At 56.6% G+C, this 22,246-nt stretch overlaps 1 protein-coding gene across 1 annotated transcript; it reads left to right on the forward strand.

The window, feature by feature from the left end:
* Window positions 1-296: 296 nt before the first annotated feature.
* CADM4 (cell adhesion molecule 4) lies at window positions 297-17,962 on the forward strand. The gene is made up of 9 exons (XM_075536628.1): window positions 297-492; window positions 11,877-12,023; window positions 12,370-12,522; window positions 12,797-12,931; window positions 14,374-14,538; window positions 14,639-14,729; window positions 15,131-15,303; window positions 16,976-17,104; window positions 17,594-17,962. Exons 1-9 carry the CDS (start codon window positions 297-299, stop codon window positions 17,701-17,703), a joined length of 1,299 nt encoding a protein of 432 aa, XP_075392743.1. The 3' UTR covers window positions 17,704-17,962.
* Window positions 17,963-22,246: the final 4,284 nt, after the last annotated feature.

Raw genomic sequence — 22,246 nt, forward strand, 5'->3', positions numbered from 1 at the left:
CCCGTCTCGACGCCCCGCCCCGTCTCGACGCCCCGCCCCCGGGCGGGCAGGGGGCGGGGCCGGGGGCGGCGCGGGCGGCGCGGGAGGTGCAGGTGCCGGGCCGGGAGCGAGCGGCGGCGGCGGCGGCGGCACCATGGGCCAGGCCCGGCGCGTCCGCTTCCAGTGGCCGCTGCTGCTGCTGTGGGCCGCCGCGGCGGGGCCAGGTAGGGCCGGGGCCGGGGCCGGGGGCCGGGCCGGGGCGGGGGGCGCGCCGCGGTGACAGCCGGCGCGGGCCGCGGGGCCGCAGAGGCCGAACAATGCGCGCCGAGCCGGGCCGGGCCCCCTCCCCGGGACAAAGCGCAGCGCGGGCCGGAGCGGCGAGCGGGGGAGGGGGCGCGGGCCCGGGCCGCCGTGCCGCAGCCACCCCACCCTGCACAGACCCCGATCCCGGCGGGGACAAAGGGCCCGAGACCACCTTCCCCCGCTCGCTCCCAGCCCGCCTTCTCGCGGCCGGTCCTGCTGTCCTCCTGGCTGCGCTCTGCATCCCTCTGTCCGCCCCTCTCCAGGTCCCCTTACCCTTGTCCTCTGTCTCAGGCTCCAAGTCCTGTCTCCCACCCGCCCTGTGGCTTCCTGCCTACCCTATCAGTCCCTATCATTGCCCCCCACCTCTGTGCCCTTTGACTGGGTCACTCTGTCCCCCCTTCACCCTCCCCGTTGCCCCCTGGATGGCTGCCCTCCCTCTCTGCCCCTGCTTGCTCTCACGCTTGTCTCTCTGCGCCTTTCTCCCTGTCCCCCATCTGCCCCATCCCTGTCTCCCTGTCGCTATCTTTGTGTCACCCCCAGCATCCTCTGTGCCCCACTGCCCTGTCTGCCCCCATCGCTCTGCCTCCACTCTCGCTCCCCTTTATAATCACCTCCATCCCAGGACCTTTGTCACCATCCTGCATTATCCCCTGCATCCCTCTCTCCTGTGCCTCCGGAGACTGAGTTCAGCAGGGTATCCAAAGTGGGGGGGGGGCTTGTAAATGTGTGTGGGGGGCATGAGAATGTGGAACCCTGGCATGTAGGCACACACGTGTATTTGGAAAATGCCTCCCAAACCCTTTGCCCCACCTCCACCCACCCGTTCACACACCCAGGCCCCAGGTCACAAGAGAAGTCCCTTCAGGCACTGGATACCCACTGAGCCAGCCACACAGGGATGCCCCCCACCATACACTGTGAGGAGCTGTAGACACCGCCCCCCCCATGATGGGGTGACCCTGGGTCTGGGGACAAGGTCAGGAAATGTCACCAACACCTTCCTTCCCTGACACCGTGTGCGCCTTGAATCTGCCAAGGGTCGTCCCCTCCCTGGTGGGGGCCAAGGCCACTCTTGGGGAGCGATGTAGGTCCGGGAGGTGGCCGGGCAAGAGCGGGAGAGGTGGATGTTTCGTAGAGATTTGGGAGAGAGGAGTGTGGCCAAGCTGGCACAGGGCTGGGGGCCAGGGTTTGAATCCTGCCTCTTGCCTGTGGGCCGCAGCAGCCCTGTGGGACCTGGGTTTCCACTTCTGTAAAATGAGAATGTTGAACTCTCTGACCAGTGAAAGAAAACTCCAGCCTGGACCCTCGTGTGTGCGCGTGTGTGTGTGTGTGTGTGTGTGTGTGTGTGTTTCTGGCGAGTTAGGTAGTGTGATCTGGGATGAGCCTTCGTTCTCACGCCAGGCAAAGACAAAACTGACCTGACACCCTTCTCCCGTCCGCCCCCTCCAGTCTAATGCCATTGCTTCAGGACTGTCATCCTTACTTGCTTCCTTCAAGGAAGATGGACCACCATTTCCCACATGAGAGCCTCACTTAGCTACATTCCCGTTGAATTGTTCTTGCTTTCTTCCGTTGTGTGTGTATGCGCGCGTGGTTTAAGGCCTTGAAATATCAGGCTCATGGACTCCTGCCTCAGAGATACCGAGTCAACAAAGACCTGGAGAGGATGTTCAGCCTGTGACATCTCTCAGGGATGTAACATCCCTACCACCCGTTCCAAAGTCTCCCACCCTTACTGGGGTCTGCATCCCAGCACTTCAGCCTTGTATCCGAATGCTGGACTCCTGACCTCGGCGAGTTCTTGACGTGTAAGGTCTCGGTGACTTAGCATAGTGGGGACTTGGGGTGTTCCGAGTCAGAAGAGGGCCGTGGCTGAGTTCTTTCTCTTTCCCCAGCCCTCCTGGACAATCCCTTTATAGCCTTGTTGTTCTCTGTCTTTGAAAGGCATTACTCCCTGGCACCCTAACCGGCCCTAAATTACAGTGTGTGGGGCTTTACAGGTTGGAAAAGAGCTTGGGAAGGAGCGAGGCATTATGGGAAGATGGGGCGCCCTAGTCCCCAGGCTCCCCCAGCCTTCCCCTCTAGGGTCCTATGCCAATCCTGCCCTTCTCTGAGGCTCACTGTCCCCTTCTGTAAATCTCGGTGGCTGTCGGGAGCTGGAGCACATGATCTCAGAGGTGCCCACCTGCTTCCCTGGCCACTGGATATTCCCAAGTGGCCTTAGTCCCAAGATGGCGTTAGCTACTGGCGGTCCCCGTGTGTCCGCTTGGGGAGCCCTGGTGGTGTGGTGGGTTATGCGTCGGGCTGCTCGCTGCAAGGTCAGGTGTTCGAAACCACCAGCCGCCCCTTGGGAGAAAGATGAGGCTTCCTACTTCAAGTCTTAGAAACCCCCATAGGGGCCCCTGCTGCTGAACTCTGCCCTTCAGGGTCACCATGAGCTGGAACCCGTGGCAGGGAGTCTGCTTTGTGTGTTTGTGTGTGTTTTTCTTCCCTGTTCTCTCACCTTACCCAGGCCAGCTAAAGTGGGGAGGAGAAACGGGCCCACTTGTGCCCTTCCACTCGCAACTAAAAAGGGGTTCTCTTTCGTGGCTCACTCACTCAGGGGCAGAGTAGGAAGAGAGGAGACCAGAGGGCTAAAGAAAGAAGGTCTTGCTGGGTCGGGGGGGCCCCGAAGGCGGGATTGATGGACTGCCTGGATGTGCAGACACCGGCAGAAACCCAGGCCCACGGGCCAGAAAAGAACCACTCGGAGCAGCGAGATACAAAGAGACAAAAGCCAGTGGGCTGGTGCAGGGTGGTGGTGGGGGTTGCTGATGGAAGGAGAACTTGTTGGTCCTGTGTCATGTTCCCCTCCCAGTGGGGCTCCCGGCTGGCTTTCTTGTTCCCTCCTGTTCTGACTGAACAAAACTGACCACAGGGGAGCCCTCCCCCTATTGTGAGTCACCCCCAGAGAGTAAGTCACAGGAAGCCCCCATCAGTGACCCCCACCCACCCAGGAGCCTAAGAGAGGCCAGAGTCTCCGGAACCTGGGGGCGGGGGATGGGGTCAGGTTCAGCCTTGGGGTCCAGGACCTTGGACACAGCCGGGCCAGGGCCTGGGGTGGGTTAATGTCGTGCGAGCCTGGCCTGTCCCCGTCTTGGGGAACACAAAGACAGCTTTTTCTCTCTTGAGTTGGGGCGGGGGTGCCTGGACACCGTCAGACCCGCCAGAGCCCAATGGCCATTGGTACCAGGACCCAAGCACCCACTGGTTCTGAATGTGCAGAATGTGCAGACCCAGGCCCCTGGGCCCTCAAGGAACCAGCCCCCACCGCAGCACCCCAGCCCAGCGGGCAAAGCCCGGGCTCTTCCGGCAGGCAGTGAATAGAAGTTTCTGGGGGTGGAGGACCGGACAGTGAGCGCTCAGTGTAGCTTGTACCCCTCCCGGAGCAGGAATTCGTGGCCCTGACCCCCACCCCGGGGGGAACCTCCTAGAGGAATCCCCCACCCCCTGGCTGGGCTTGAGGCCCGGAATCCTGGGAGCTCTGAATATCCTAGGAACGTGGGGGCCACAGGGGGGGCTTTGTGTGTGAGACTGCTAACTCACCCCACGCCCCCACTTGGCAGCCTGAGTCTTCAGATACGGGAAGGGGCAAAGGGCTGGGGTCAGTGGGGGCTGTCATTCTTGGGGTGGAGGGCTGTGGACAGTTGTCAGGAGAGGAGGTAGACCTGAATTGCTGGGTCAGGGGGAAGGAGGCTGGGGCCCTGGACTCCTGGGTCTGAGGGAGGAGGGCCTGGGGTCTGGACTCCTGGGTCTGAGGGAGGAGGGGGCTGGCCTCCTGGGTCTGAGGGAGGAGGGCCTGGGGACCTGGACTCCTTGGGTTGAGGGAGAGGGCCTGGGGGTCCTGGATTCCTGGCCCTAAGGAAGGCGACCCTGAGGGCCTGGACTCTGTGGGGCTGAGGGAGGAGGAAGTTGGGGACCTGACCTCCTGAGTCTGAGGGAGGAGGGGGCTGGAGACCCTGATTCCTGTGTCTGAGGCAGAGGAGGGGTCTAGGGCCTCCTGGACACCTGGGTCTGAGGGCAGCGTGGAGTGGAGGCTTAAACAGCAGAGCAAGGGGGCCTAGGGCTTGCACTCCTTGATCCTAAGGGACTGGGGGTCCCACTGCAGGTTTCCGAGGGAGGAGGGGCTGGGACCCCGGGCCTAGGTCCTGCGAATACAGGGGCCTTCACAAGCTGAGTCAGGGAAGAATCAATGCTTTGTGCAAGGGTGTTCGGACTCCGCCATTGGTGGGGGGCTGGCGGGGGGGTTTGGTCGGGATACAGGGTTGTACCACCTCCCTCGGGAAGCAGGGGGAAGGCGGCACGAAGACACCAGCCCCACTGGGATGGGGCTATGGAGAGGGTGACTGTGACCTTCCCAGAACTGTGACCTTGAGACTCCCTTGGGTACTCGCTGACTCAGGACCCAGGAAGTGCTCCCCTCACCCCTCTTAGTCTCCTTGGAAACATCCGCCAGCTGTGTTCTCCGGGACCCCTGGATTCTGGCTCTTGAGGGAGGAGGGGGCTGGAGGCCCAGGCTCCTGAGACTGAAGCAGGGGAGAAGGTAGAGGATTTGGACTCCTGGGGCTCCTGGGAATCCGGTCACCTGGGTCTTGGGAGATGGGAGGTTGGAGCCTGGGTGACTGGCTCTAATAGGAGGGAGTAGGAGAGGGGGTGAGATCCTCAATTGGAGGGAGGAGGCAGTCAGAGGTCAGACTCCTGGGACCTGAGGGAGGAGGCAGGCTGGTGCTGAATTCTGGGGTCCAGTCTCTAAATATCACCTGCTCAGCCTCTCTCCCAAACCCTCCCTGGTCCCCATGACAACCCAGACTGTCAACACCGTTTAAAGGGCCAGTGCCCCAGTCCCCAAAGCTCAACCCCTCTCCGACCAAAAAGTCCCGCCCCCACCACCCCCCAACCCTGAAACAAAAGCTCCCTCAACATTAATATTCCAGGCACAGTGGCTGCTGCTTACTGACTCCTCAGGAGGGGGAGGGAGTTAGACAAAAGCCCCCCCTCACCCCATGTGCACCCTCAGGCAGAGAACAGGGGATGTTTTGGGGGGTAGACCCCAACATCCCAAGGGCTCCCAGAAGATGGTTAGTTTCCACCACTGACTTACCCTGGAACTCTATCATTCTCCCCATCTGTAAAATGGGGGTGGGGTCCAAAATCCACGAGTCAGCTTCAAGATAGATACATTTTTAAGCGCCAGAATGAGTGGGCTGTGGTCATGGCCATGGGCCTGTGCTCAGAGGTGGTGGTGACCCTGGCCTTGCCCAGAGAGGGCTCCGGGGCTGCTGGCACATCGACACCTTCGAAGCAGGTACTGGCCTCATCCCCATGTGGCAGCCAGGGTCACTGAGGCTCCAAAAGGGTGGTAAACCCCTTCTTTGCTCAAGGTCACACAGAGGGCAAGCCTGTCCAGCTGGGGTCCCACCCAGGTGTCAGATGCTAATGATGCGTCCCCAGGGTCATCCTGGGGCTGCAACCTTACCCAGCCTGGGCCCGTGTGACTCACTCAACAAACTCCCCAGACCTGTACTGGGTGGGTTCCATCGCTGCCTCCGTAGCATCTGTGGGAGCCCGCGGGACAGATGTGACACAAGGGAGCAAGCTGATGGAGTCAGTTCAGTGATGGGTCTGCAAATGGCCATCCCCAACATGACCCGCTGCCATCGAGTCCCTTCCGACTCAGAGTGGCCCGATGAACAGGCTAGACCTGCCTCTGCGGGTTTCCAAGACTGGAATTCTTTACAGGAGCCAAAAGCCTCATTTTTTGCCCGAGGAGCAGCTGGTGGGTTCGAACTGCTGGCCTTGAGGTTTGCAGCCCCACACATCACCCGCTATGCCACCAGGGCTGCTGGGAAATTGCCATAGAGGAGCTGAAACATCAGATATGATGCGGAGGCCAAAGGATGGGAAGTAAGAGAGGGAAGGGCCCCAGGAGGAAGAGTTAGTGGCAGCAGGGGCCCGAAATGAGGACAGGAGGTAACGCTGGGACCACCAGGAGAAGAACGAGCCAGGTAGCCAGAAGAGCGAGTGCAAAGGCCCTGAGGTGGGAGCCAGGCTGGCCTGCCTGAAGGGCAGCGAGGTGGAATCGAAGCGAGTGGTCAGAAACGGGCCAGACCAGCTTGCACCCTGAAGACCCGAGGAAGGAGTCTCGGTCTGATTCTGAGTGTAGTAGGTGGCTCTCAGGAGGAATGAAGCAGAGACCTGGCCTCATCAGATTTACCCTTCTGGCTGCTGTGTGGAGAGTGGCCTTTGGGGGAGGTGGGCGTGGAAGTGGGGAGCATCCTGTAACAGACTTCTGAAGGGCCCAAGGGGGAGAGGATGGTGGCGGACCAGGGCGGTGGCAGTAGAAGTAAGAAATAGATTTGGTAGGTGCGTTGGAGGGAGTAGAATGGGCCTATCTGACTCAGGGGGTGTGGAAGGGGGAGTGGATGTTGGGGTGAGCAAAATATCAAGAGCTTCTCACGTGGTTCTTAGGTTTGGGGCCCCAGCAACCGGGTGGATGGTTGTGACATTTGCTGAGACGGAGAACCTTGAGATGAAGAGGCTTGGGGCCAAAGTGGGTACATTTGATATTCCAGGAAGTGCCGAGACACCCTCCCCCCTCCAATAGTGGCTTACATACCCTAAGTGTTGTACGCAAACATCGGAAAAGTCTCAAAGTTGGAGTCTAGGTCTGTTACGGCTCCTCCATCCACATCAACACCAGAGACCCCGGTGCTTTCAGGCTCGCCCTCAGGATCCAATGGAGGTCTCACCCTCATGGTCCAGTGGAGCTGCCAGCATGCCAGCCGTCACATCCTAGTTCCACTCAGCACAAAGGTGACCTGGTAGACTATTTCAGAAGTTCTCCCCAAATTACAGGATGCTTCTGTTTTCTTCCCATTGGACAGGGCTTTATCATCCTGTGGCCTCCCTTCCTTGTATAGGAAATAGCTCTTTATGCTGGGCATAGCTGGGACAGCTATACAATGCAGTCACGATTCTTTTGTTGAGGAGAAAGGAAAGAAGTTATCAGGGAAGGCAGCCAGCTGTTTCTGCCTCCACCCACCACCATAAACCATTCTACCCCTCGGACCCCAAAGCTATCCCACTTAGGGGCCAATGCCTATTTGAAGGGATATGGTATGGTAGTGGTTTGCGGCTACCTCCCTATAGATCCCAAAAGGCAGGGGGCCTCATCTGCCTAATATCTGGGCGCCCAATTCCTAAAAGGCGACCGACTGTTCAGGACATACTCGAATGAACAAGGCTAGATGGCACAGAAGAGAAAGAAGGAGCTAGCTGCCCAGTCTTTACGAATAAATCACCGGTTCAAACCTCGGCACGTTTCTGCCTCAAAGCCTCAGCGCGCTGGCCAGGTCAAAGCCCATCTCTGAACTTGACATAGAGTGTGCTTCCAAAGCTCATCTCCCACCACACCCCCAGCTCCCCTCACCAACAACGGAGGTGCGTGCTCCGCCCAGACAAGGGGGAGTGGATCAGATGCAGGAGATGGAATGGGGAGATGGGGTACTGTGATCGTGAGCAAGTCACTTCATCTCTCTGGACCAATTTTCTCAACCCATAAAAGAGGGATTTAAAGAGAGGGTTGCTGAGTGCCTACCTCGCACAATCACTGTGATTAGATGGAAGGTACTCTCCTTATCCAAGCATCCCTGGTGACACAGTGGGTTCTGCCTTGGGCGGGGGCAGTTAGGAGCCGCCCACAGCTCCTGGGGAGAAAGATGAGGCTTTCTGTTCCCATAAAGCATAAACCAACAGGGACTGTTTCACCCCGCCCTCTAGGGTCGTTAGGAGTTGACATAGTTTGGTGTGAATTTCGTGTTTGGTTTTAAGCCTCAGCCGGAGGATCTCCTGTGGCATTATGCGTTAGGCATTACGCTGTCTACTGAAAGGTCAGCAGTTCAAACCCACCAGCCGCTTCGCCGTGGGCGAAAGATGAAGCTGTGTGTTCTCTTAAAGACTGGCATCTCTTAAACCCTACCTTACCTGCCTCCGAGTGGGAATCTGGGTTGGATTGAGTTTGTTTTATCCTTAGCCCAAGGCCGGGCAACGGCAAGGACCCAACACATGCTGAAAGGGCAGTGATGGACCTGGGGCAGAATTCTTGCCTTCTGTGTTGGAGACCCCAGTCTGAATCCCAACCAGTTCGCCTCGTGGGCAGCCACCATACTGCCCTGATGATAAGCAGCTCTCAACATAACTTCTGGGCTGAGGCAGACGAAGAAAGCTCTGGCAGTCCACTTCTGAAAACCGGCCGGTGAAAGCCTATGGACCACTACAGTCTGGTCTACACCTGACCGTGGGGGACAGGCAGTGTCCTGTCCCATTGTGCACAGGGGCCAACTGGACAGCAGCCAACCACAAAGCCCTTGTTTGTTATTCTTTGGAAGAGGATGGCAGGGAGGGTGGTCGTGGTGGTAATGATGGTGAGTCTTAGATTTGAGCTTCATTGCTGGCTGTTGGTCATGAAACACACACACCACAGCACCCCCCTCTCCAATCCCCCATCTGGCTTCTCTACTGGTGTAGTGGTTATGCATTGAGCTGGGATCTGTAAGGTCTCAAGTTTGAAACCCCCGGCAGCTCTGCAGGAGAAAGACGAGGCTTTTTACCACCCTAAAGAGTTGCAGTCTAACAACAACAACAAAAAAGTTACAGTCTGGGAAACCCACACAGGCCGTTCTGCCGTGTCTTACAGGCTCGCTCTGAGTAGGCATAGACCCCATGGCCCCGAGAAATGCAAGAATAAACGCATTACCATCTGTCAAGAAAGGGCACGGATGTTTCAACAACGTCACATCAAAAGTGTGTTTGTTTCTTGCTCATGTATGTCGCAGCTCCGTGCAGGTGATGGAGGACAGTTGGTCAGGGACCCAGGCTCCTTGCACCCCTGACTCTCTCACCTCCCCTGCGATCCTTGGCGTCCTCTCCGCTTGACCAGCATGAAGGGCTGTGAGGACATTGGGTCAGGCCCAGGGAAGGTGCTTCTCTCTCTCACCTACATCCCATGAGCCAGCAACCGGTCGCGTGTGGCTGCTGGTACTTGCCCTGAAGTTGCCTCTGCCTCTTGGGGACCTCATGGTAGAAAGGCTTTCATGGCTGTTTCAAAGCACATTGCCTGGCTTTGATTTCCAGGCGAGTTTGGTTACTGGTCTCATGCCTCACCATTCACCCCACCCAGGAACTCCTGGCAGATCCTGTGGTCCCACAGGAACTGCAAGGCATGCTGGGAAATGTAGCCTCATTGTGTGTGCTATCAGTTACCAGACTTCCCAAAACACAATGGCTTAAACCCACCACCACTTCATTTGCTCACCACCCCGGTGGTTGGTGAGTTTCGGCGACTTGGGCTGGATCCAGCTGGGCAGTTCTTCTCTTGGGCTCACCTGGGGTCACTCATGCTGCTGCAGTCCCGTGGGGGGGTGCAGAGGTCCAGGGTGGCTGTTGGCTGGATTTCTCTGTGTGGTCTCTGAGCTTCAGAGACACTAGTCCTGGCCTCTTCACCAAACAGTGTGAGGGCAGGCAGAAGCTCGGTGCAAACGCTGGAAAGCCTTGCGAGGCCTACACTCAAGAACTGGCACCTAAAAACAAGCCCCCAAGGCCACTGCTGTGGAGCTGACCCTGACTCACGGCGACCCTTGTGCCACCAGGAAGAACAGCTCTGCAGGGTTCTGTGACTAATCTCAATGGAAGGAGATCACCAGGGCTTTCTATTGTGGCACCAACTGGGCGAGTTCAAACCTTGGGGCATGAGCTGTGTGTTCCGCCCAGGGCTCAGCTGTTACTTTCTGGGAAATTCTGTTCCGGGGAGGGGTGGAGTACCTGCTTATCTGCAAGATCAGCAGTTTGAAACCACTAGTGATTCTGGCAGGTGGAAGATGAGGTTTTTCTACTCCCGTAAAGAGTTAGTCTCTACCATGATCCGAATTCTACCTTGCAAGTCTGGATAGAGCAGAGGTTGTACACTGGTGCATATGGGAGCTGGAGGCACAGGGAATCCAGGGTAGATGATCCCTTCAGGACCAGGGGTGTGAGGGGCAACACTGGGAGGGTAGAGGGTGAGTGGGTTGGAAAGGGGGAACCGATTACAAGGATCTACATGTAACCTCCTCCCTGGGGGACAGACAACAGAAAAGGGGGTAAAGGGAGGCGCTGGATAGGGCAAGATATGACAAAATAATAGTTTATAAATTATCAAGGGCTCGAGAGGGAGGGGAGAAAGAGGACCTGATGCAAAGGGCTTAAGTGGAGAGCAAATGCTTCGAAAATGATGAGGGCAAAGAATGTACAAATGTGCTTTATACAATTGATGTATGTATGGATTGTGATAAGAGTTGTATGAGCGCCTAATTAAAAAAAAAAAAAAGAGTTACAGTCTCAGAAACTCTCAGGGGCAATTCTGCCCTGTCCTGCAGGGTCGTTCTGAATCAGGATTGACTCGATGGCTATGATTTTGATGTTTGTTTGTTTATGTGTATTTGTTTGTGTGATTTGGTTTCCTGGGAGGACGTCCTCTGGTAAAGGGCAGGCACAGGGAGGGACAGGAACGATGTGGGCAAGCTACCTGTGCCCAGGTGAGGAGGGGGGAGAGAGTTGATGTACACACAGCAGTCTCACCCTGGGGAACTCTTGCTCACTCTTTTTCTTTATTTGTGATTTTTTTTCTTTTTTTTGTTTTTGGTGGAGATACCGGGGAATGAAGAGTTTTTTTTTTCTTTTCGGATGCGTACTTGAGCAGACTTTAAAACACTCACGGGGAAATGGAATGGAACGCTCATGGATTTGGACTTTTCCCAGGATCTTTTTGAAGCTCCCTCCTGCCACCGACACCCCCCCTGCTCCTTTCAACACACCTCCTTCCTGTGTACAATTCAGTGACCGTCACACCCTAAAAACCAAACCCTGTACCATCCAGCGAGTTCAGACACATAGCAACCCGTGTGACAAGGCAGAACCTCTCCATCGCTCTTGTGTTTTCTTGTAGTACTGCGCCTTTGGGCTTCTGAGATCAGAGCAGACAGCCTCCTCTTTCTCCCGTAGTTCCATGGGCCGGACTGGAACCACTGATCTTGCAGTTAGCTGCTCGCTGTCGGTGATGGCGCCCAACGATTACCATGGTTCAGTGCACTCCTATCCCGCTTCCCAACTTCCTCTCAGAGACCAAGATCCAACACATTCCATCGTTCCTTCTCTGGCCACAGGGCTCCCCTTCCGACTCATAGCACCCTCTAGGACAGAGCAGAATGGCCCTGTGGGCTTCTGAGACGGTCATTCTTCCTAAGGTAGAAAGCCTCCTCTCTCTCCCCGGGAGATTTAGAACTGTTGACCTTGAAGCCTAGTGTGTAACTACTCCCACGCCACCAGTGCTCCCAGATTACATTGGAGTACACAATGCAGGCTCCGAGCTGCAGGATTTTTATCCGGCTCCCAGGAAAGGTTTCCTGTAAGGCCCTGAGGAAGAGGGCAGGAGAGGACTTGGGGGTTCGGACAGGAGGAGAACAGAGGGGAACGGTACCGACCTGCCCTCAAGGAGCCTTCGATTTTGTCTGTGTCCACAGGGACGGGACAGGAAGTACAGACAGAGAATGTGACAGTGGCCGAAGGTGGGGTGGCTGAGATTACCTGCCGTCTCCACCAGTACGATGGCTCCATAGTCGTCATTCAGAACCCAGCCCGGCAGACGCTCTTCTTCAACGGCACCCGGGGTGAGTGGTGGGCCCCAAATCTTAAGTCTTGAAGGTGGAAGGGGCTGGGTCTGAAAGTGGAGGGGGCTGGGGGCCTGAACCCATGGTTTCCAGGGAGGAGAGCAGGCGATAGGGGATGTGGATTCCTGAGTTTAAGGGAGAAGGGGGCTGGACCCTTGGGTCTGAGGGAGGAGGGGGCTGAGGATTGGACTCCTGGGTCTGCACTTGGGAAGATCCAGGGATCATACCGAGAGTAAGGTGGGATTGGCTCTTTGGAACCAGATACACGGCTGGAGAAGGGGGGACGTCTAGGGCAGGACCCCCAGTTCAGCCCTTCCCCCACCCCTCCACCCCCACCCCCACGCAGCCCTGAAGGACGAGCGCTTCCAGCTTGAGGAGTTCTCGCCGCGCAGGGTTCGGATCCGGCTCTCGGATGCCCGCCTGGAGGACGAAGGGGGCTACTTCTGCCAGCTCTACACGGAAGATACCCACCACCAGATCGCAACGCTCACTGTGCTGGGTAAGGACCCCCCCCCCTCTCCTGTGCCCTGGGCCTTCCTGTTACCCAAGACCCACCCCTGACCACGGCCCTCTGGGTAGATTGGGGGTGGGGTGTTCAAAAAAGTGCGTGGGGAAGAATCTAGCATCTGGCCATTCCATCTTTTTCCTTCCTGACCTAGTTAGTCCCTGCTTGACCCCTGCCACCTGGTACCCTGGTTCCCCCTAGCCCCCCTCCACCCCCCGGGGTCCAAGCCTCCGTGACCGCTCCCCTGACCCGCCTCCTTCTGCGGCAGTGGCCCCAGAGAACCCCGTGGTGGAGGTCCGGGAACAGGCGGTGGAGGGTGGCGAGGTGGAGCTCAGTTGTCTCGTCCCACGGTCCCGCCCTGCCGCCGTCCTGCGCTGGTATAGGGACCGCAAGGAGCTGAAAGGTATCCGGGGGCGGGGCCTGGGCGGGGCGGGGCCTGGATGGGGCGGGGCCCGGGGCGGGGCTGTCTTGTGGGCGGGGCTTCTCTTGGGGCTGGACCTGCAGGGATGCGGATTCTCTGGGCGTGAACCTAGCTAGGGCGGGCCTTGGCAAACGGCCCAAATTCTAAACTTGAGGCGCTTGGAAAGAAAGTGAGAGCGGGGTGGGGTGGGGTGCGGCGCCTCCATCGGTGTGTCTTGGAGTAGATTCAAGAATTCTAAGCGGGTGGCGTTTGGAGGTAAATCCCAGATTCCAAGGTGAGCTTGGGCGAAGGGGCAGTTCTTAGGCGTAGAGTTTGAAGAAAGACCAGGGCTTGTTTTGAAGGAGCGTAGCTTGGATGGGGCGAGGAGGATATGGGGAAGTTGGGGAGTTAGGTGCATGGAGACAAGGCTTTGAGAGAGCGTCCAGTCCCTGATAACTATCGCTCAATATTCAGTTCCTGAATGAATGGGTCAGTGAGAAGGGGTGGGAGTGGCTGGGGAACAATTTTGGGAAGAGACGTGGGTTGTACGATTTATTTGGGAAGGGGCGGGGCTTGGAAGGCTCTGAGAGAGACCCGTATCTACCCCATCCCCCCAAAATAACCAAACTCACTGCCATCAAGTCGATGCCGACTGGAAGCAACCCTATAGACCAGAGGAGAACTGCCCCTGTGGGTTTCCAGCACTACCATCTCTGGTAGCATTGCACGATGGGTTATGAGTTGGGCTCCGAACCATAAGGTCAATGGTTGGAATCCACTAGCCTTCGGACAGGAGCAAGATGAAGTGTTCTTTTCCCGTAAAGAGTTGCAGCCTCGGAAACCCACAGGCGCAGTCCCCTCGCTATGAGAGGGCGTTGACTTGGTGGCAGTGAGTTTGGTAATCTGTACCCAAGCACACGTCCCCAGAGTGGCTTAACCTTTCAGTTAGCAACCAAACACTTACCCACTGCCCCGCGGGGGCTCCTTAGTCTCTACAGGAGCAGAGACTCGTGGGTTTGGCTGGTGGCTTCGAACTGCTGACCTCGTGGTTACTATCCCAGCTCATATTCCACTATACCACCAGTTCTCCATCAGCTTAGGACCAACAGAAAGCAAAAGCCAAAAAAAAAAAAAAAAGGTCTCACTGCCAAGAAGCCCATTCTGACTCACAGTGACCCTATCGGACAGAGTTACAAGAGTAGAAAGCCCCCGTCCTCCTGCCACGGTGGAGCCCCATGGCTGGTGGCTTCGAACCGCTGATCTTACAATTCACAGCCCAATTCACAACCCCAACACCCAACCGCTACAGCACTAGGGCTGAGGGAGAGAGTGTGGCAGGAACAGCTTGCTCTGGGATTTGCCGGGGAGGGAGGTGGGGTGAGGAACCGGTGCTGGGTGGGCGGGTCCGGGGTCCTGGTCTTTGACTGTGGGACGGGGCCTGGCAGGAGTGAGCAGCCAACAGGAAAACGGCAAAGTGTGGCGGGTGATGAGCACCGTGAGGTTTCGGGTGGACCGCAAAGATGACGGTGGCATCGTCATCTGCGAGGCACAGAACCAGGCACTGCCCTCGGGACACAGCAAGCAGACGCAATACGAGCTGGACGTCCAGTGTAAGTGCCCCCAGCGCCAGTCTCCTGCCCCGAAAATGACTCTAGCCCCCCTGTTCGGTGACCCCAGACACCCACGGGCCCTTTTCCTTTCTTTCCACAGACTCCCCCACCGCCCGCATCCATGCCTCCCAGGCTGTGGTGAGGGAGGGAGACACGCTGGTGCTGACGTGTGCAGTGGCAGGGAACCCCAGGTGAGCTCTGGAGCCCCATACTACTGGGGCCCGAGCATGGACCACCACTGCCAGCAAGTCGATGGCGACTCACAGCAACCCCATGGGACAGACAGGGTAGAACTGCCCCTGTGAGTTTCCAAGACTAACTCTTTACGGGAGTAGAAAGCTCCGTCTTACTCCCTCGGAGTGGGTAGTGGTTTGGAACTGCTGACCTTGCCGTTAGCAGCCCAAACTCACAACCACTATGCCACTGGGACTCCAAGAAAGGAGCAGTGTTCTTTTCTGTAACACCTGGGACCCACAGAAGGACACAGGGCCAGAGGTGGGATGAGAGTTGCCAGTCTCAGATTCCTGAGAAATCCGAATCAGGGGCTGGCCCCTGCATCCTGAACTCTCACTGTCCTTTGCCACCCCTGCAGGCCAAACCAGATCCGCTGGAACCGCGGGAACGATTCGTTGCCGGAGCGAGCGGAGGCCATGGGGGAAACGCTCACGCTGCCAGGCCTGGTCTCCGCGGATAATGGCACCTACACTTGCGAGGCGTCAAACAAGCACGGTCACGCGAGGGCGCTCTACGTGCTTGTGGTCTACGGTGAGAGCTCCGAGGCATGGCACCGGGTGGGGTTCTGGGCACGGGCGGAGATGCATACCGCTGGCAGATGGGTCCTTTGGGAATGGGCTGAGCAGTTGCGTATGAGGGGGCCGGGTTTGTACAAAGACAGCGATTCCGCCGGGTCAACAGCTAGCAGGGTTCTTACGATTCTGGTTCAAGTTCAGCTTTGTTGCGCCCTACTGCAGCCCAGTGGAGCCCCGGTGGTGCAGTGGTTACACGTGGAGCTGGTAACCGCGAGGTCAGCGGTGTGAAACCACCAGCTAGCTGCTGCTCCATGGGAGAAAAGAGAAGGCTTCCTACCCCTGTGGAGGGTTCCAGTCTCAGAAACCCACAGGGGGAGTTCTCCCCTGTCCTCTAGAGTTGCCATCAGTCAGAATGGACTCGATGGCATTGAGTTAATGCTATCCAAAAGGTCAGAGGTTCGAACTCACCAGCTGTGTGATGAGGAAAAGATGTGGCAGTTGGCTTTTGTAAGCATTGACAACCCGGAAGCCCTGTGGGGCAGTTCCACCACGTCTGTCCTCCGGGCTCACTCTGGATCAGAATCAGTCCCCTCCTATATCTGTGAAAGCTAGGAAGTAAATAAGGTGGACTGGAGAAGAATTGATATCTTTGAATCATGGTGTCAACGAAGATTGAATATAGCATGGGGCTATTGGAAGAACAAACACATTGTCCTGGAAGATGTACAGCCAGAATGCTCCTTAGAAGCCAGGATGGGGAGACCTTGTCTCATGTACTTTGGACATGGTACCAGGAGGGACCAAGTCCCTGAAGAGGGACATCATGTTTGGTAAAGTCGAGAGGCACGGAAAAAGAAGACCCTTGGCGAGATGGATTGACACAGTGGCTGCAATGATGGGCTCACCCATGTCGGTGACTATGAAGATGACCTTTCAGCTGTCCCCGGGGTCACTCTGAGTGAGCACCAGCCTGAAGGCACCTTACAACAACATAGTAAGCCAAGAACTGGTTGGCCCCTAAGCCAGCATTTTCAGTAACAGGCCTTTAGATTAACTCACTGCCATTGAGTCAATTCGGCCTAATAGTGGCCCCCTAGGACAGAGTAGAACTGCCCCTGTGGGTTTGCAAGACGGTAACTCTCTGCAGGAATAGACAGCCTCATTTTTCTCCCTCAGAGCAGTTGGTGATTGTCATCTGCGGACCTCTGGGTTACCCACGATGCCCCCAAGATCTCTCTATTGTACATAAGATGGTCATGATAACGGAGCTCAGGTTCTCTGGCAGAAGAAACAGTCTAAAGTATTGTCATGGGCTGGGGGAGTCAGACTGCAGACAATTCAGTACATGCTCATTTCTCTCCAAAGCGGGGCCATGAGATGGGGCCATCACCATGAACATCGGGTCGATTCCGACTCATGGCGAGCCTAGAGGTTGGAGTACAGCTGCCCGTGTGGGTTTCCTAGGCTGCACATCTTTCAGAGAGCAGAAAACCTCGTCTTTTTCCCTCGGAGGGGCTTGTGGGTTTGAACTGCTGACCTTGCGGTTAGCGGCCCAACAAGCATAGCCCACTAGGCTGACCCCAGGCATCCTTATGGGGCCACAAGGTGGCAATAGGTTCGAAGGATATGACTGAATGCATCCGGAGGTGGGGATTATCTTCAGATGACCTGCCCTTGTCCCCCTGCAGACCCCGGGGCCGTGGTAGAAGCTCAGACGTCGGTGCCCTATGCTATTGTGGGTGGCATCTTGGCGCTACTGGTCTTTCTGATCATTTGTGTACTGGTGGGCATGGTCTGGTGCTCGGTCCGGCAGAAAGGTGAGTGGGGCTACGGAGGGCCCCGGGTTCAGCCAGGGGTGTGGTTGGTTGGGGAGCTGGGACTGGGCGGGGTCTGTATTCCAAAGAGGGAGGGTATAGAACCTGGATGAGGAGGGGGTGGGGCCAGATCTAGGATGGGAAATTTTAAGGGACCAGAAACCAAGGTGTACCCAAGGGGCGGGGCTTCCAACCGAGGACTCTAAAGGAGTGAATTGGATTTAAGGGCAGACGCAGGAATAAAACACTGCTTCTTTTTCTGGGTTCACTGGGAGGAGAATAAAGAGGAGCGATAAGAGTTGATAGTTTGCTGAGCTCTTGAAATGTTCCTAATTCTGCTTTTGCCTCCTTTGGCTCTGCCTCTCTTCCTTTTCCCGGAACATGACGCCCGGTGTGTTTCATCTCCTACCTTCATCCGCGCCGGCTCGTGCCCCCTTCTCCATACCTTTTGGTCCCACCTCCGGCTCTGAATGGGGCTCTGTCCCCTCGCAGGCTCCTATCTGACCCACGAAGCCAGTGGCTTGGATGAACAGGGAGAAGCCAGAGAAGCCTTCCTCAATGGCAGCGATGGACACAAGAGAAAAGAGGAATTCTTCATCTGACCCCCGCCTGCACCACGGGCTCGGGCCTGGGCTCGGGGCAACCCCGCCGCACTGCCAGCTGCAAGGAACCAGCAGAGACATTTACCAGAGTCTGGGATGGTGGGCTTCTCCCACCACTAACACCTCAGACGCTTGGGCAGGGATGGGGGTGACGGGTGCCTGGGTCACTGCCAGGGCCAGAAGTGAGGACCCAGCAGTCTGGATCTCCCAGGGCCAGGGCCAGAGGTCCACACCCCCCACCCCAAGTCTAAGGAGGGCAGTGGGGTTTGGGTTGGGGGAAGGTCAGAGCCCCTAGGCTACAGAACCAGGTCTTGTGGGGAGGGGGCAGAGTCCGGGAAGGGTGGGACGGGCAGGGAAGGGGAACACAGATTTCTTTGGGGGTCTCTGACCCCATGCCAGCCATTGTAAGAGTTTCTCAGAGCGCTGGGCACCTCTTTACAAAGCCATGTTTGCACGGTGGGGGGCGGGGCGGGGGCGGGCGTGGAAACCGGGGTTGTGTGTCTTTGTGTCATGACTTTGAGGGGGGTCGGCGAGGGGGACAGGCCCAACCCTTTTCTCCATTCCCTCCGCCCCAGGTCCCTGGACTTTCCCCACCCCCACTTCCTCCACCCACATCTCTCCCACCCATCTTTGTCTCTCTGTCTACCCCCTCCTGGGGGGGCCTTCCCCATCTCTCCTCCAGGCCCCCCCAGGAAGGGGGAAAGGAGTTGGGGGGGTGCATTGGTCTCTATGGTTTTATATATAATATATTAAAAAAATCAAAAATCTGTATGAAAATACCAGATTGAGCCCCCTCCCCCTCACTCCTGGCTTTTGCCCCCTTTTTTCTTGTTAAAAACAAACCAACTACGTTTTATACAGGGAGGGGAACAGGGAGGGGGTTTGGCAGTTCCACTAACCACCATTAAACTGAGGAGAGAAAGAGTGTTTGGAGTGGCTGTGTGTCTGCCCCTCCCCCAAGGCTGCCCCAAGTGGTGGGGGTGGTGGGGGTGGTAGGGAGGGAGTAACCACAGCAGGTGAATCCGATGGGATAGGACAGGGTCCTGACCTCAAGGGCATCTCAACCCCTGAAGAACCCTGGCATTTTTCCTGGCCATGCCTTCTAAAGCAGGGATTGGGGTGGGGGAGACGGGACTTTCTTCTGCCAGGGGCCATTTGTATGTTTATAACATCACTCGTGGGCCATTCAGAATGACCGACTTAAAAATTAGCCCGCTAATGACTATCTGGTCCAATATTTCATTAACTCACTCCTGATGGCATGGTTGCAGTGGCTTCTTTTTGGTGAGGAGCTGGTGTTGGTGATTATACAGGTTTTTATGGCCCGTGGGTGGGACGGTCACCCCTGAGCTAAAGGGCCACGCCAGTCATTTCACTGGGGCCTGAGCTATAGCTACTGAGCTCCCCTCTCAGCCTCAGTGGCCTAGAACCTGAACCTGGCTTCCCTCAGCCCTGTCTCCAAGCTACCCGGTCAATTCCATGTCGTCCTGCCTCTATGCTGCTGGGCACTCTTCCCAGGCTCTGCTTGCCTCCTCTAGATCAATCAAAACTCCTTAGGCTAGCACTCCAAGCCCTTCCTCCCCTCATTCATCCAATGATGCTAATTTTAGGCTTCTAAAATATACTGAACTCTTCAACGTGTGCCAGGCGCAGCTCAGAGAGAGCTCTGGAGAGCCCACTGTGCATAAAACAGGCCAGCTCCAGGTGTTGGGCGGCTGTGGCTAGCTAACTCCACTGTACGGGGGCAAGGTGAGCTAAACCCACTTTTATCAGTTAACTGCAGGGCGAGGATCACCGTCAAGCCAAGTCATACTCCGAAGTTAACCCAGCCTTTGCCTTCCCACATCTCTGATCCCAATCACCAGCCACCTGTCTCTGATGCTTCTTGCCTCACATCCAAGTTGGGTGCGAAGCAGCCTGGCCCCCTAGGATCAGGTTCTAGGGGACCAGGCCCGACCTGGCAGAGGGCTGGAGGCTTGAGGCTCCGTCCATCCCATTGCCCGATGGGCTCGTTCCTCAACAACAGCTCTGAGACGTTGAGGGACACAGACACCTGCCCTTAGGATGGGAACCCTGGTGGTGCTGTCCAGTAAGCAGCGTGGGACTGCTGACATCAAGGTGGCCAGTTCACACCGACCACAGGAGAAAGGTGGTCTGCTCTCTCCTGTAGATCTGCTATCTGCTCCCGTAGATTTACAGCCTCGGAAACAACATAGGGCCAGAATTAGCCCACAGTCAGAATTAGCTTCGCTCCATGGCAGGGGGTTTATTACCTATACTTACTGTTAGGTGCCTTGAATGGGTGCCAACTCAACAGTGACTCTGTTACTGCCAGAAAGGGTGCAAGGAAGACGCTCATCAGGCATTGAACTGTCATTGTCCCCAGGGACACACCATTCTCTTCAGCAGATGGGCATTTGTCATCAAATCCAACAAGCCCTCTCCCCTCCCCCCAAAAAATGTCCCAAGGCCTGGGGTCCTTTATAAGCACACTGGGACCTTAATGTATATTCATGAGTACATCTTCATACATCGTTATGATTGGTCCATTCATGAATATGCATAATGGCACCAGGTCCCTCCCTCCCTTCCTGAGGCCAGTTGCCAGCTGGGGCCTGCATGGCTCCCTGCTGATTTCCACCGCAGTTTAAGTGTTGCATGGCTGTTTCAGAAAAAGAAAAAAGGCTTTCCTGTGGAGGCTCTTTTTGAAAAACCAAACCCTACCCATCCCAAACTAAGGTTAAAGACAGTTGCGGGGTTAAATTGTAACTTGTACTGCCCCCAGATGCTGAGAACCCAAAGTAGAAATAGGGAGATTCCACTCTTCCCTTCTGGAAGCTTCTCTGTGGAAAGCAGCCAGCCACTGCTAAGGAAGCAGGGGGGGGGGGGCGACTTCAGACATACTAGAAAGATAGAGTACAGTCAGTGGGTGCAGACGCTGGGATGTTTTAACTTGTCTTTATGGAGTGTTTCATGAGTCAGCCCTGGTGGCATACTGGGTGACTAGCTGGGCTACTCATCTCCAGGTCAGCAGTTCAAAACCACTAGCTGAGGCTTTGTACTCCCATATGGAGTTCAAGTTCATTGCTACCCAGTCCACTTTGACCCAAGGCGATTCTGTAGGACAGGGTAGTCTGCCCCCCGGTGGGGTGTTGAGACTATACGTCTTATTTATTTATTTTCTTGGAGACTGTAACTCTTTAGGAACTTAGAAAGAGCCCCATCTTTTCTCTCTTGGAGCAGCTGGTGGTTTTGAACTTCATACCTTGTGGTTGGTTGGTTAGCATCTCAATGGTAGCTAGGCCCTTCAACAAGCTACAAAGTTACAGGCTGGGAACACACAGACCCCAACCCCCACACGTACCCTGTCTTTTCAGGTCAGGTAGCTGCAAATCCAAAGGGACTCATAGGCCATGCGTTTTGGCGGGAGGGAACCCCAAGTGGCATTCGACCGGAAGCGAGTGGACAGATGGATGCCAAGTGGGCTTGGTTCTTGGCTAGATCAAGTATAGTAAGTCCGCGCGGGTTAAGGCCCTCCGTGACTTACCACTGGCCCCTGCCCCTCCTCCTCTGCCAATGTACGCTGGCTTTGAAAGGGTGACCCAGCATCCCTGGTTGCAAATCCTCAATCGCCTTCCCTGGTTGCACAGGCGGCTTTTAAATTATCGACATGGCGGCAAGCCATGCGCTGAAGTCAGGCTGAGGAGGAGCCCATTCCATGCACTGGATCTGATTGACCCACACATCCGCACAGTGGCCAGACCTGCAGGTACAGTGGCTCCTAATGAAGAACGCGCACACCATTCGGTGAAAACGTCACACGTGGCCTCCGGCGCAAGGAGCCCTGGTGGTGTCGTGGGTGTGAGTAGGATTGCGATCCGCATGGTCGGCAGTTCGAAACCACTAGCAGCTCCATGGGAGAAACACGGGTTTTTCTACTCCCGTAAGCAGTTACAGTCTCGGGCACCCACAGGGAGGTCGCTGCTGTGAGTCAGCACTGACAAGAGGACAGCGGGTCATTGTCATGCCTGCCTCTGCGCAGGAGGAAGAGGCCATTTAAATCCTGGCCAGCCTGGCTGGGGTGGGGGTGGGGTGGAGTCAGTCTGTGCTGGGGTGCCCTTTTCTTCTCCCTGATCCTTGTCCCCATGCCACCAAAGCGCAGGCCCTGGTGCTGCAGCTGACGGTCCCAAGGGAGACTAAAGTGGAATTCATCAAGGGAAGGGAAAGGAAGTAAAAGGCCTCTGGCAGCGCCCCTGGCAAAGCCTTGGGCTGCAGCTGGTCCACCAGCGGCACTATCTGAAAGGATCAAGCGCCAGGATCACGGAGCGTCCGAGCGGCTCAGCCCCTGTGCAAAGCTGCGGTAGCCGGGTGACCGAAATGGAAAGCGATCGACCATTTGCCAAATCTGCGCCATCTGCCTGTCAGCGTGACTTGGGTGCTGCTGCTGGGGTCCGCGAGGAGCCCGATCGTGGGCAGATCCTGGCGCCCCGGATCATGGCATGATGGGCAAGGAGCGGACCGGCGCGAGGAGGTCGGAGGAGGC

This window comes from Tenrec ecaudatus, chromosome 18 (assembly GCF_050624435.1).
Source record: "Tenrec ecaudatus isolate mTenEca1 chromosome 18, mTenEca1.hap1, whole genome shotgun sequence".
NCBI lineage: Eukaryota > Metazoa > Chordata > Mammalia > Afrosoricida > Tenrecidae > Tenrec > Tenrec ecaudatus.